The 15,062-nt window shown below is 39.2% G+C and overlaps 1 protein-coding gene across 3 annotated transcripts; it reads left to right on the top strand.

Annotated features, from left to right (window-relative positions):
• Positions 1–1,301: 1,301 nt before the first annotated feature.
• Positions 1,302–14,870, top strand: LOC116232203 (F-box/LRR-repeat protein 21-like). Of its 3 annotated transcripts, XM_031598382.2 has the most exons (8): positions 1,302–1,430; positions 1,875–2,064; positions 4,005–4,100; positions 5,545–5,685; positions 8,839–9,291; positions 11,108–11,230; positions 11,447–11,618; positions 12,561–14,870. In XM_031598382.2, the coding sequence occupies exons 5-8, from the start codon at positions 8,920–8,922 to the stop codon at positions 13,202–13,204; spliced, it is 1,311 nt and encodes a 436-aa protein (XP_031454242.1). In that variant the 5' UTR covers positions 1,302–1,430; positions 1,875–2,064; positions 4,005–4,100; positions 5,545–5,685; positions 8,839–8,919; the 3' UTR covers positions 13,205–14,870. The 3 variants fall into 3 exon arrangements, with proteins under 3 accessions (XP_031454242.1, XP_031454241.1, XP_031454243.1); XM_031598381.2 differs by lacking the exon at positions 1,875–2,064; XM_031598383.2 differs by lacking the exons at positions 1,875–2,064; positions 5,545–5,685.
• The last annotated feature ends 192 nt before the right edge of the window (positions 14,871–15,062 follow it).

Raw genomic sequence — 15,062 nt, 5'->3', positions numbered from 1 at the left:
TTCTGTGATTCTGTGATTGGTGTTGGTTTTTTATTTGTTTTTTTTTTTCATATATATCTGCAAGCATTGCAATTACATGTAATAAAATGCATATGTTTCTATATTACTCCTCCCCTCCTTTTGTTTTCATTTTAAGTTAGATCAGATCAGAAGAGGAAACTCATGTACACAGTCTCAAAGATCTGCCAATATCAGTCTTTAAGTATGTTTGAACCTGTTCCCGTGCAGCAGCCCAAAGGTTATTGGCGGTGCACCAAGAAACCCATGACTGGCAGATTTAGATAAAAGCTACAAATCCCCATTAATCTCTGTTTACAATCCATCCTACTACTACCTGCAGATAGTAATTCTAGAGCTAACTGTGCTTTTTCGTAGCAGGGCTTAATATCAGTTTACACACCAGGAACAAAGGACTTGAACAATTACCCAGGACTCAGCCTCCTGCTCTGAAGTCTGAAGGCAGCCGCCAACAGCCGTACAGGTAGGAGCATTTCTGGTGGGTTTTCTAAACTCAGCAGATTTTTTTAAACATGCAGTGATTTTTGTCATTCTCTTTGAGGAATTTACTCTGTACTCTGAAGGTGTCACACTCTCTGCATGATGAATTTTCCCTCTGTTTGTTTCGCTAGCCCTGAAACTGGCTCTATTTCTGTTTTCTCAGATTGGCTTGAAGAAGCCTCACTTGAGCATCACACCAACAGTTGCATTTTCACAGCTTCGCTATTACAGAGGAAGATAAAATCTACCACCGAAACACCTTGAGCACGTTTAGCGTTATCTCTTTCTATGAGATATAGAGAGGTTTTATTGTTCATTATTGTTCTGTGCAAGAGCTAGGAGATCTGCTCTGTGCGTTTTGTATTAATAAGTATCAGGTAACTCAGATGCTGCAATGATCACAAAGAAATGCTGATTAACGCGATGCTGCACATCCGTACAAATAAAATCTGCTGCTCGTTACACTTTAGGTCTCGAATTAAAGGGGCACTTTTGCCAGCAGAAATCCAAGACCACAAGCGAGGTGGCCATGCTTTCTGTCCGTTCTGGGAGACACATCTTTCTTTATGGAGGGATCTCAGTATCCACCCAGCTGGGAGAAAGAAACACCTCTATTGCTTTAGAGTGAGCAATAGGAGAGCATAAAGAACAGCTGGCACACAGCGGACACCTTCACACCGCCTCCCGCCCTCCCATTTTAGCAGCGAGGCGAGGCTCGCTGGGCGCGAAATGGCGCCGCCGCGTCACGTGCCGCTGTTTTGGCGGGGCCGACGCCGCGCCTGCGCGCTGCGCGCTGTGCCAGGGCCGGGCCCGTGTCGGCCCCTCCCCTCCCTCCGCTTTTCGGCCGGCGGCGTGGGCAGGGCGCTGGGCTGGCTGCGAGCTTCGGGGCTGCTCTGCGACCCTGCCCGTGCGAGGAGCCGCGTGAGGAGGCGGTGAGCTGCGGGGCGGGAAAGGGGGCTGTGGGGATCCCGACTGGGAGGTGAAGGAAGCGGGCGTGAGGAGCGGTACGCGGCCGGGCCTGCTGGGGACCTGGGCGCCAGGCGGCTGTTGGCTGTGGCGGCGGGGCCGGGCCTCTGCCTGCCCGGAGCTGTCGGCTCAGCCTGACAGGAACTGCCGGCCTGCGGGAGAGAGCTCTTTTAAAGAGCTGTGTGTTTTAAAGAGTTGTGTCGCTGAGGAAAAGAAAGGAAGCCTTGGGGTTTGTTCACAGTTGGGAAGAGGGGTGTTGCGGTGAGAGCTGCTTTATTGTTGAGTGGTGCAGCAGTCGAGCTGTAGCTAGACTTTGCCACCTAGATAACGCTCAAGTGGCAGTGCAGTTGTGTTTCTGCAGTTAGAGCTAACGCAAACGCTCGAATGCAACTGAACGCTGTTGTTTTTAGGTCTCCAAGGCTTTGTCATAAGCGTATTTTAAAGTGATAAGTCCCCGAGGAGGCAGCTGAGGTTGAGAAAGATGAGGATTGATTGAAAACAATCCTGCACAGAAGCAGAAATGCTCCCCGCACCCACCCGTAAAAAGGCTGCTGTGTCCTGCGTGAAGGAAAAGCTTAATCTAGGACCTCACTGCACTCGGTGGGTGGATCTTCTGAGTTTTAGGCTTAAAATGCGTTTCTGATTTTCTTTTTGTACTCTGCCAGAACTCAGCAGTTCAGCCCTTCGCTGCGTCACCCGTCTCAGCAGCTCTCTGGCACTGCCTGCATGCAGTACCTGGTCTTGTTTCCCAGGCAGGCTCTAATGTTCTGAGAATGATCACGTTGCTATCAAAACGTGATTTCCTGAAGACTTTTTGGTTAACATGGCAGGTATTTCAGCTGGTAAGGGCAGATCTGTAAACTGGCATCCAATTTTTTTTAGTATCTCTATTAAAAATCTATTTTATGGTATTTTATTTTCTCAATTCCGATTGAGCCTTGGTGTTAAAAACTGCAGGTGGGATTTAAATTGAGGAAGCAGTTTTTTCTTTGTGGCTTGAACATGTAATATGGGTTCTTTTCTTTATTATTTTTATTTTTTTGCAACTGATATTTTAGCATGGGAAACAGTGAACAGCTGCTAGCTTAACTGAACCACTGCTTGCCACTTCTTGGAGTCCCCTGCTTGCAATCCCTTATTGTGAGAGGCTTTTGCAAGTCTGAATTTTAGCAGAAGTTTGTGGTTCTGTTACCAGGATAAGCTGAAGAAACAGCTATTGAACTTTTCCTGGATCCCTGCTGATGACGTGGATTTGGGTTTGTTTTGGTAGGATAACATGCCACTGTGCAGCAGACTTCAGCAGCAATGCACTGAAGTCAATAGTGTTTATAGTGGAAAACAGCTGTGTAAACTAGTGCACCTCTATTTGATATTTTCCTCTACACAAATGAGGGTGTGATTAGACTTGCTGAACCCCATCAGTTTATCAAGTATTTCAACTCTGCTGCTGCTGTTTATCTTTGATAATAATTTGGATGGCTCGAGCAGCTCTGTTAGAGAGAAGCTCGCTTCTTGAGCAGTTAGTTACAGTCTGTAGTTAGTAGGAAGTATTCAGCTGGTAAAAGCAGAAAGTTTTAAGTCTTTGTGGTATGCAAAATACTGAAATCAGAGATCAAAATAGATGGGTAGATTATTATTTTTTTTCCTGATGAGGGTCAAAAGGTTTGCATGACAAGGGTTCAGTTTTGAGTGTGCTTTTGTTTAAAAAAAAAAATAAAAAATTCAGTGATGTGCTTGGGTGTAAAGCTTAGTGACTGTTTATGATGAAGATGAAGGATAATGGAACACAAACTTCTCTGTCCTTGAAGTATTAAAAGCAAGCAGCATGAAGGGATATAAGGGGCTGTTAAAATGAACGCCCTGATATGGTAGTTGACAACAGACCTGCTAGCTTGGGCAGGCTGTCGCTGCTCCCTGGGAACTTTTAAACAGGGAGGAGGAGGCTGCAGGCTGAGTGATTTGTTATTGACGGACTGCGGCTCACGGGCTGCTCCTTGCTGTGTGACTGTGTGCCAAGGGTTGGACTGGGTGGTGACTTCATGCTGCTGGCATGGCTGATGGTAGGAAGCTGTGCCATGTGGTAGAAGGGAATGCTTGCATTTAGGTCATCTGTCACATAGGTCCCTGGGCTGATAGTCAGCCTTGCCAAGAAACAGAAAAAGGCAGAAAAAGCGTTTTTTTTTAATTCTCTATTTTCCACGACACTTAGATTATTGTAACAGTTACAGGCAGTGTTTAATAGGCTTCACTATTAATAGTAACTATAATGCACATATTGAAAGCATGCTGTTTACACTGTACTATTGACAATGTACAATGTAAATGCAGTTGCAACACTTGTTTCACATCAATGTTGGGCTTAACCTGATCTCACAGTTCTATCAGTAACAGTATTTGCGATGTGAGACAAGTTACCTTGTGTTAAGATGATTCCTTAGAAACCATTCTTGCTAGCAAGAAAATGTTTAAATCAGTATCCGTGTATTTTTCTATTGTTTTAATTAATAAAGATTTTCATTTTTGGCATTTTATCTGGACAGGAGAGGAAAGCAGACAGATGGTTCTGAGCGCCCCATGGCTGCAGCTACGTCAGTTCATTCATTTCTTGCCTGTTGTCTCTTGGAAGCATTCTTCAGGTAAGAAAGCTGCTTCAAAGTACTCCATGTGGTTTATAAGCTTACACTTAATTAACTTCTGCATAAAATCTTTAAATTGCGTTCTGTGTTTTGTTGTCTCATTGTCATTTGTGTTCTGTTCACACATGTCATTATGAATCTACCTTTTGTGTTAGACACTGAAAGCACTTCTGCAAATGAATGTGATTTGTATGTTCCATGTGGAGTCAGGAGACACGTGGTTAGCAGGGTACATGCAGTACCTATAGATTCTATGTGCAACACAAGGCCACCATAAATTACAAAATTCTCTAGCTGTGCCATCTGCATACGCTTCTGTAAATGTAAATCAACTCTAATACAGGCCTTGAATTTTCTTCTGTGAGTGAGCTGAGCAACATTATTCGCAAGGTGTTTAGTGTTTGAGTTTGGTTTTGCTTAAGAGATAAGGGGCTGCTGCTCTGTTGTGTTTGTATCTAAAACATGTGCTGTGTCTGCTTGAAATTATAAGGCTGATATTAACTGTGTAGTTTTTAAAAGATGATATGACTTACGTCTTAGGAGAATCTAAAGCCTGATGTCTGATTTTTAAAATAATTATTAGAAAGTTTAGCAATAAAAATCTGCTAGAAATCTTATTTTTAGTTGAACACACAACTTTGAAAGCATCCTAAAGTTGTAATGTTGTTCAGTTTTTAAATCTATGTTTTCATTTTGAACCTATTGTAGTTTAGCCAGGTGGGTGTAGCTGTTCCTATAACTTTCCATTGAAACTTCTTCAAATACTGTCCAAAGTGTTACTGATTTTGGAGGTTTTGTGTATACCTTCTTACAGCAGACCAAGATGCTCTTTCATACTATTATTCAAGAGTATCTTTTTCATATTAGCAGATGGGAGCATATTCATTCATACATCAGTGTCTTTTTCTTCACATAGAGTTTAATTAGGCAAAGTAGTTTTACTGTCATGTTTATAGTGATGCCGTAAGCACACTTTTGTGATACAACTAAATAGCATATTAAACTAGAAGTCCTTAAATTTTACAATATTAGGAGTTTTATCTTTAATTATTGTACACAGCAAGCAGAAAAAACAACAGTGCTTATTATCTAGGTGCATAACTTCCTAAAAATGTATATATATATTTTATATACACACACAAATCAAGAATTCAGAAGTGTTTTCTTGTTGCATAAAAGCACTGATGTGGCTAAAACTGTAGGTGATGCTAAATCTAGATTTATGCTAACACATGCACCTTTCCATTAGTTAAATGATAGTTGTCAGATGGCATTTGGTAGAACTAATTTCCTTTCCACTTTTGTTGTTCTGCTGCCATATCTGCCTTACAGCACAGAGTGTACTATTCCTCTCAGTCTTGGTTCCAAAACTGACCTTAGTCCTTCCCATGGGTCTCCCAAACTTTGCAGAACAGTTTTGTTTTTTTGGTCAATGGCTTTGCAGGTCAGTTCATCTTTTGGGACCCATCCCTGCCTTCTGGTTAAGGAATCCTTGCACACATACAGGATGATTCAACAGTGGGATGGATGTTCAGATACCAAAAAGGTGCTGGTAACTTGACAGGAACTTCCACATTCTTTGGAGGTATGTGTGCATGTAAATGTTTCATTGACTACTACCCTGATTATGTCACGTGGAACTATTATTTACTTCAATTAAGTTCTGAAATAGAAATAAACATAATCTCACATACTTTTTCTCATTCGGGTACTCAAAACAAAATAGGCGTTTACACCTTCACAGTGAATATTAGGGCTTCATGTTTGGTGAAATCTTTGTTGTAGATAACTGGTGGAACATTTGCTGACTTTGCGTCTGACAAAGTAGGACAATGTAATTTTGCTGCGTTAAAAAGTACTGCAGTACTAAAAATAAAACTTGCAGAATTATCAGTGTTAAAGGTATGTAGCAACAAGGACAAATTGTGGCCCCTCTCTGTCACTGAGAGTATGAATATTATATGTACCATTTTACCTTGTCACATCGTTTTGGTCTTTGGATATACTGAATCTTATGTGTAGCCTGGCTTTTGGGTTGGGGGAATGATGGCTTTTCTGGGGGTTTTTCTATGTCAGGACCTTTTTTTGGGAGCTAAAGCTGCACCTTCTGAAGCTCAAAAAAGTTTAAAAAAAGAAAGTGAACTCTTATTTCTTTTTTTCAGGACTTAACATGTTACTAAGCTGTTATAGATAGGCATGAGAATAGCAGAAGCATAGAAATGCTTCTCGGACAACAGTGTTTAATTTTTTGTCTTGACCTCAGTTTTAGAAAGTAGCTGTTTTTTTCAGTACCTTCAAAGGAGAGAGGAGGGAAAAAAACTAGAAGGTAATTGACTCAAACTAAACTTAGCTCAGCTACCAGTAACTGAAAGAGAGAGTATGTATTATGTAACTGTTGATTACTACATCCACACGTAATACTTTGGAATGCCTGTTCATTGTGTGACTTAAAGAACTCAAAAATCATAATATGTTGTCACATAGATGACAATTTGAACTATCATGTAAATGATAATTTGATAGTAGCAAGGTGTTTATTCATGCTGAGCTTTCATCTTCATTACATAAGTAATACTACTGTAGAAATACTGCTTTGTTTTGAAGCAGGGTATGTTGAAATGTATGCATACCACTCATTTTCTCTGAGTTGCAGCCTTTTCCCAATTGTTACGTAAGGCATGTGTCTATTCAAGGAAGAACAGATCCAGTTACTAAATATAATGCAGTGTTAATAGCTTATTTCTCTGTGGGTATTACTTGTTTCTATCGTAAATATAGCCTTGAAGAGACTAAGGTGAAAATGTCTGAAGACTGCTGGAATAAATTTCTTGGTGGTTGAGACAGTTTGTTAGGTCAAGCATTAGAGAAGCTGGTCATGCAAACAGCTCTAAGTTGTGTAGGTTCTCCTTTCTCACTTCTCAAAGGAGGCATGTGCTTTCTTTTCATAAGAGTGGATTGTTACGTGTATGTCAGTCACCTCAATGGCCTACAGATCAGGATGTGTCAGCTGTGGAAAATATCAGCATTTTTGACAGGATGGTCTGGCTTTTGGTGGGCATTCCTGGGTTTTGTTTTGTTTTTTTCCATCATAATGAGATACTAAGGAAAAGTTCCACCCTAAATGTCAAATACATGCAGTGCATCTAACTTACTCCAACATTTTGGGTATTTAATATACTGAAGTCAGAACTGTGATTGACTTGCACTCTTTTAAGAAGTGAGAGCAAACACACTGTTCTTAAGCACAAGATAATGCAGGTATATGTGATTTTTAATATCCTGTCAGAGAAAGCAGAGAAGAGACTTGCATTGGGCAGAGGTCAAGGGTTAGTGTAGTGTTACAAGATAGATATTTTCTGTGTGCATGGAGCAGCGATCTCTGAAGGCCTCACTCGTGCTGTGATGTGTGGCCTTTAGGAGCAAAAAATGTGAGTCAGATGGAGCAGGTCAATAGGCTTTACAGCTGCCTGAGAATCATGATAAACCAAAGAACTCAAGATAAGGGATAGAACAAAACAAAATGTGAACATCAGACTAAATTTGTCTGTGAATATTTGAAATTTACCAGATCTTTATTCGTGTTGCTACTTTTTTTTTTCTTCTGCTGGGCATATTTGGAAATGCATCAGTAAAAAATGAATAAACTGGAATAAGAATTAGAACCAGTGTTATTTCTTAAAGTTTCTTTATGTAACGCATGAAGAGGGGAGAAATAACAGTAAGTAGAGTTGAATCCCAGAAAAAGCATTCTGTGAGGGTTGTCATGGAAAGACAATTCAACTAAAAATAGATGTGTTCTGTTGATTTGTGAGGAATACATGGTGAAGTAATGCAAAACTTCCCTTCAGGCTGTTGCAAATAGGAGATCAGGCTGAATGTGTAATTAGCAGAACCTTTGGAAGGGTCCTCAGCCCTCTGTAAAATGAAGCAGCTGTTGAAACAGTTAAAACAGTTATTGAGGATTAACTGCAGAATAGAATTCAGTGTTGAATTGATTTAGGTAGGCTGCCTTGTGTCAGAATATGAAATCAAAACTGTTCCTGCTCTTCTCTGTCATCTGAACCAGGAATTAAAGGTTGTTTGGTGGAGTAGTGCACTTTGCTGTGTTGTGAGATCACTGTCTTCTATGCCAAAAAAAACCAGCATGGGAATCTCACTTCTTGCTCTTGTTTTGCTGACAGGCCTGTGGAGTATGTTGTTGCTGTTAGTTGTGCAGGCTTTTCTATGTTTGGCATCAATTTTGTCTTTTGTCTTTTAAAAAGTCTGTGAGGGAGGTGAGCAAAAGTATTGAATTGGATTCTTCTGGAGACACATATGTTAATGTTTGTTGTTGCTTGTAGGAAGTGCTTGGGAATTGGCTTCTGTAGAAGTTAGAATTCTTGTAGTCTGAGATTAGCTTAAAGGTATGTAATTTGCTCTTACTAAAGTATATTGCTCTTAAATACTACTTTTTGACAAAATGATTGATACACTCTGAAGTAGTAACAGATTAAACTGCAACTGGTAAATTAGGGAACTTGTTTTTTAACTTGTTTGTACCAAAATCAAGTTGTATAATTTGTACAAACAAATGGTGTTGAGAAGCAAAGTCCTTGCTCATGTCTATATGCTAGACATTAACACATGGACACAAGCTTTTAATAGCAAAAATGGCAGGTTAGTAACATGGTTTATTTATCTCTTACTGTGTTTTCCCTGTTTTTATTGTTTTTCTTCCCTAATTTCTTTATTTTTCTAGAGTTCTACTGCACGTGAGGACTTTCAGGACACTTGTACAATTTGAATACATTGGGTTGGTCCAGTGCCTGAAACTTTCACGATGAAGAGAGCTAGGCAGAAAGTTATGGTTGAACATGCCGTTCCTCAAACATCACAGGAAAACAAAAAACAGAAAACTTGCTTATATGGGTCAGCCTTTAGTGAGTGTGACCCCCATGCCTCAATAGACTGGGGAAGCCTTCCACACCATGTTATTCTGCGCATTTTCCAGTTCCTGCCTTTGGTAGATCGAGCCAGGGCATCATCTGTCTGTCGAAGGTGGAATGAAGTTTTTCACATCCCAGATCTCTGGAGGAGATTTGAATTTGAACTCAGCCAGCCAGCTACTTCTTACTTAAAGTCTACTCATCCTGATCTAATTCAGCAGATTATCAAGAGGCACGCTGATCATCTGCAGTATGTCAGCTTCAAGGTAAAGTCTTGGGTAAATGGAGGCTTGTTTTGTCACATTGCTCTGCATGATGTAGGCAGCTTCTCTGCCTACAGAGAATCAAATCATATGTGTTGGTGGTCTCAAGTGTTATTCCTGTGAAATGTTATATTTAAAAAGACAGTTACTGGAATAACTTGTTTTTCACACATACTCATTGTTTCTTTCTGATTTTTACACTCTAGTCCCTACAAAGTAAGGAAAGAGCTAACGTTATGTGATACTGCACTGAAGATTGAATTATGTTTGACAGAATATACTGCGGAGTTTCTCTGCTCCAGTGTTGGTGGCAGTCTGAGAACTCAGCAGATTGTTGTGTGGGTAAACATTTCTTACACATTGATGAATTGGAGGAAGGGAACTGAAGTCTTATGTGTGTAATTTTGCAAAACTGTCTGTACTGTGAAGAACAAGTTGAGATTTTAAAATTCATGTGAATAGGGGGGAGATGTTACCCATGTATATTCAGGTGCTTGATAAGTAAGGATGTAATGAAGTAACAGTAACCTTGATTTAAAGGAAGGTTATATTGGCAGTCTCAGGACTGCATAAACTTGATCTTATTTGATTAGTTGGTGTGGGTTTACTAATAATTTATCTAAGAAGATCATAGTTGAAATCGAATTTGCTTTGTTAACAGTTTATAGTCACTTGTTAAGAGGAGATAGTCATATCTGTGAAGGAAAAGCAGAAGAAAGAACTGATGCTAAAACTTGGATACAAATCGAAATCTGCTTTTTGTCAGCAGTGTTAGGATTTAATGTTTGGAGATCCATGGATAAGTTATTAAATCCTGTCACTTCTGCACATAAGGTAACAGATGATAATGAACTGGCAATCTAATGTCTGTTTTTGCAGCTTGTGCCCTTTTCCATGCACTTAAAATTATATCTCGCTTCTTCAGGTATTGAAACTCTGTCATCTTGGCTATTAAAAAGGAGGAACGTGAGATGAAATGGTCGTTTGTCCAAAGTTGGTCATTGATCTTACAGATGAATGGGGAATCAGTTCATTATTCGAGATGCAAAGCTTTCCCCATGCAGGCAAAATGGTTTAGTTTGCTGAGGATGTCTAGATCTTCTCAAATTTTTACCTGCTCTAGAAGTCTGGAAACTGTACTTACAGAATCATAGAATCACAGAATCGTAGGGGTTGGAAGGGACCTCCAGAGATCATCGAGTCCAACCCCCCTGCCAAAGCAGGTTCCCTACACCAGGTCGCACAGGTAGGCGTCCAGGCGGGTCTTGAATATCTCCAGAGAAGGAGACTCCACAACCTCCCTGGGCAGCCTGTTCCAGTGCTCTGTCACCCACACTGTAAAGAAGTTCTTGCGCACATTGGTGCAGAACTTCCTATGCTCCAGCTTCTGGCCATTTCCCCTTGTCCCGTCTCCGCACACTGCTGAAAAGAGTCTGGCCTCGCCACTTTGCCCCCCACACCTTAGATAGTTATAGACCTCAAGTACATATGTACCATTGTTGATCATACTGGCACTAGTTATACAAATAACTATAGGCTTGAGCTTATTTGAAAAGAAAGCCTAGATAGATCTGTGGTGTCTGTTCATATAGGAAAGAACTATCAATCGTACTTGGAAATATTTTTTTACTACTGACCTTCCTAAACTCTTTCTTGTCTTGAAATTTCTAATTATTGTTCCTTTCTTGTCTTTGTGGTAAGTGAAGCCTGGTGTGGTGTGGCTTGAATGGTTGTGGACCTTGCAGTCTTGGCTATCAGCGATGCTATTTTCTGAAATATAGTAAAGAATAACTTCATGATTTTTAAATTGCTTTTATAGGTTGACAGTAGTACTGAGTCAGCAGAAGCAGCCTGCAACATCCTTTCTCAGTTGGTGAACTGTTCTATCAAGACACTGGGTTTGATTTCTACAGCAAAACCAAGCTTCATGAATGTCTCTAAGGTACTCTATCCTTTTTTTAATAAAATATAACTTAGAAACCATATTTCAAGAAAAAATTAATCTAAACAATGATGAGCATATATTCTTTACTCAATAAAGGGGATACCTAAGAAGTAATTATTTTTGAAGTTTTTATGGTTGCAAAACCTAAAGTTTCGGTGAAGCTCCACCTGTCTTTCATAAGACTTTTTTTCCTCTTTCAATTCATCCAAACAGGCTCACTTTGCTTCAGCACTGACAGTAGTTTTTGTAAACTCCAAGTCATTATCCTCGATCAAGATAGATGACACACCACTTGATGATCCTTCTTTGAAGGTTCTTGTTGCTAACAACAGTGATACTTTAAAACTGCTTAAAATGAGCAGCTGTCCTCACGTATCACCTGCTGGTGAGTAGTGAATATGCATGAAAAATATAGTAGAAAAACAACATAAAACAATAGTTGAGACCTACTTTCGAAACAGTTATTCATGTACTGTATATAGACAGTTTATATATATGTGCAACCTTGTAAATTGAACTGATATTTTGTGGGATTGTATGTGCGAAATCCCAGATGAATTTATTACTAATTGATGGGTTGAGGAGTGTGAAAGCTGTTATTCATAACTGTTTTGCAAAGTGCTGTGAGTTTAACTTACTGAGCAAAAAAAAATTAACTCTTCAAAGTTATATTAATAAAAACAGGAGGAGTAAATATATTTTAAAACTAACAGTAAAAGAGCAAGAGCCTTTCAATTTCTTTAGTGTCCTCCTGTGTCCAGATCTAGTAGCATGAACTTGCTCATGTAAGTGTTGTTTGGCAAGTGGCTAATGCCATTGAAAGGCTCTAAATGGGAAGTTCAAAGGACCTTTGAGTCCCTTCTCAATTACCTTTCTCCTGAAACCCTAAAACAAGGTAAAGGGAATGCTGGTTTAGTCTTTTTCCTATATCCAGCATCCACAAGAGGCAATTTAATCTGTGAACCCTGTTCCAGCAGATCAAGAGCAGTGTGTTATTTGTCTTAGCTCAGGGAAAGTTTTTAGCTTAGCTGTTAAACTTGGCTGCTGATGTTCATTTAAAAAGAGCTCTCAGATAAGTGCTGTAGGAAGGAGGTCTGGGAACGGGAACAGCGGCAAGTTCAGCTGGGTCTTACCAGACCTTGCTGATAACTATTTGTGGCCAAAACCCAATGAAAGGATATTCTGAACTTCTATCATACTTTGTTGTTTTTTTGTTATAAGCATGAACATTCGAGTCAGTAGACATAGTACTTGCTTGAGCATTGCAGCACATTGCTGTGTTTATGTTCACTTGTCATTTTACAGATCAATTTCTTTTGTTTCTCAGGAGTTCTTTGCGTTGCTGACCAGTGTCACGGACTTAAGGAGCTGGCTTTGAACTACTACATACTAAGTGATGAGCTGTTGCTGGCTCTTTCAAGTGAAAAACACGTGGACCTTGAACACCTTCGCATAGATGTTGTGAGTGAAAATCCTGGACAGGTTGAATTTCACACTATTAAAAAGCAAAGCTGGGATGCTTTTGTTAAACACTCCCCCAAAGTCAACATTGTGATGTATTTTTTCCTATATGAAGAAGAATTTGATGCTTTCTTCAGAGAGGAAACCCCTGTTACGCACCTTTACTTTGGTCGTGCAGTAAGCAAAGCAATGCTAGGTCGTATTGGCCTGAACTGCCCGAGGTTAATTGAGTTGGTTGTATGTGCTAACGGACTTCAACCTTTGGACGATGAACTTATTCAGATTGCTCAGCGCTGTAAGAACTTAACAGCAATGGGACTTGGGGAATGTGAAGTAACTTGCAGGGGTTTTATTGAATTTGTGAAGATGTGTGGAGGCAGGCTCACACAGCTTTCTATAATGGAGGAGGTACTGATTCCAGATAATGATTATAGCTTAGATCGGCTTCATTTGGAAGTCTCCAAACACCTTGGAAGAATGTGGTTTCCTGATATGATGCCAACATGGTAAACACTCTTCATCTGTGGGTAAACAGGTAAAATCAGGGCGTTACTTTCTATGCAAATAAAGATTTTTAAGACAAAATGTGAAAAATTATTTTCATATTTGATTTTTTTTTTTTACCTTGAGAACCTCTAGTAATGTAACAGTAAGATATTCAAGAATGTTAATGATATATTGAAATAGAAAGTAGATTAAGTGTACTTAACACTGAAAATAGGTCTGGTTTACAGGTGCTTCGTGCTTCAGTCAACTTGAGCTTTTCTGAGCTCCAGTTTAAATGTTTCATTCAAATTGAAGATTTTTTTCTCATGTCTGTCTTTTAAGTCTTTCTGCTGTAGACAGAATAATAGAGAGATTTCTCCTTGGGTATAGCTAACTTTATGGGAAGCTAGATATAACTTGGAGTTCATTAAGACTATTTTATTTGTCATGAAGTCTTATGCAACTGTTTCTCAAAACATTCTTGTTACACATGTAAAAGTTTGTACATAAAAATACTTAACACCAGCCCAGGTTATTCAAATGTAATCTAGCTTAAACTCCTGACAGTATATTAAAATGTTGTTGTAAATGAGTTTCTGCAACAACAAAAAGGCTTTCAGATTTTAAGTTGCACTTTAAGTCACTTTATCAGATTAGCTAAACTATAGAGACAGCATTGTACAGTATGTTGTTTTTCTATCTCATGCATTAAGTGGATGGAGAAGAGATTGCATTGAAGGTAACAAATTTAAAAGCAAATTGATTGCTTGGAAGAATGACAAAGTACTTCTGAGTTTGAGAGTTCGTATCTTTGATTACAAAGGTTGATGTCTGAATGCTGTTCTGTGCTCTTATTATTAAGAGATGAGGATCTCAGGAATGTGGCTAGTGGAAAAGAAGGATCAAATGGAATGCAATTGTCTTTAATCACTTTCTGAAGTCAAGGGTTTAGAGCATTTCAAAAAAATTGCCAGTTAGAGGCTGAAGTGACTTTCAGGAGTCTTGTCCTGCCTTTCTTGTATAGAACTGTGCTGTAAGCCCTGATTTCTAGAGTATGTGTTGCTGGAGGAGATACTGAGACTTCTGATTTGGGAGGGATTATAAGACTGTTTAATATTTGTTATTAATTGCTTTTTTTATGAAGATTTTTTCTTTTCTTTACAGTGGAAAGGAATAGTGAGTTGATGTGAAGTAGAGTATGTATTTTTGCGATAACATTTTTGCACAGTTTGTGAATTGAAATGTGTAGTATACAAATTTTTCTGTAATTTTTTTCATGCTGCATTTCTATATTCCTATTTGTAATAAGAAGTCTACATTTAATTTACTGGTGGTATTTGTCACATCTGATAAAATGTCAAGTAGTTTCTTCTATGGTTATACTTTTCTACAGTTTAAAAAAAATAATTAGAGGCTTAAACCTCTGTTTTGATCAGACTTGTTGACAGTTACAAGCTAAAGGAATTCCAATAACATATAATGCATGTCTCAATCAATAATGTATTATTGCTTGTTGCACAATTAAGAAAAGAAGCATCTGCTCTGGTTACTAGCACTTACTACCCAAGCATTTGCTTCTGTAAGTCAGGGGATCGAGAAAAAGACTGAGGTATTTCCAAGGTGTTCTTGGTTTAAGATGTGTGATTTGCTTGAACTGTAAACATAATAAACTGATCTAATACCTGCACTGATCCTAGACTCTTATCTGTCTGTTGCACCCCTTATCTTCCCGTTAGATTGAGTTTTGTAGCGTTTCTAACATGACAGACCTAGAGAGGTAGTGGAACTGTTGGAGTAGTAGGGAATTAATATTCATCCTTTCACATTTGTGCCTCAGAGTAGAGTTTTGGATGTGCTGACAAATCTTTTAGAGGGTTGAGTA

The sequence above is a fragment of the Phasianus colchicus genome, chromosome 15 (assembly GCF_987193195.1).
Source record: "Phasianus colchicus chromosome 15, bPhaCol1.hap1.1, whole genome shotgun sequence".
NCBI lineage: Eukaryota > Metazoa > Chordata > Aves > Galliformes > Phasianidae > Phasianus > Phasianus colchicus.
This window is presented reverse-complemented; position numbering and strand designations above follow the sequence as displayed.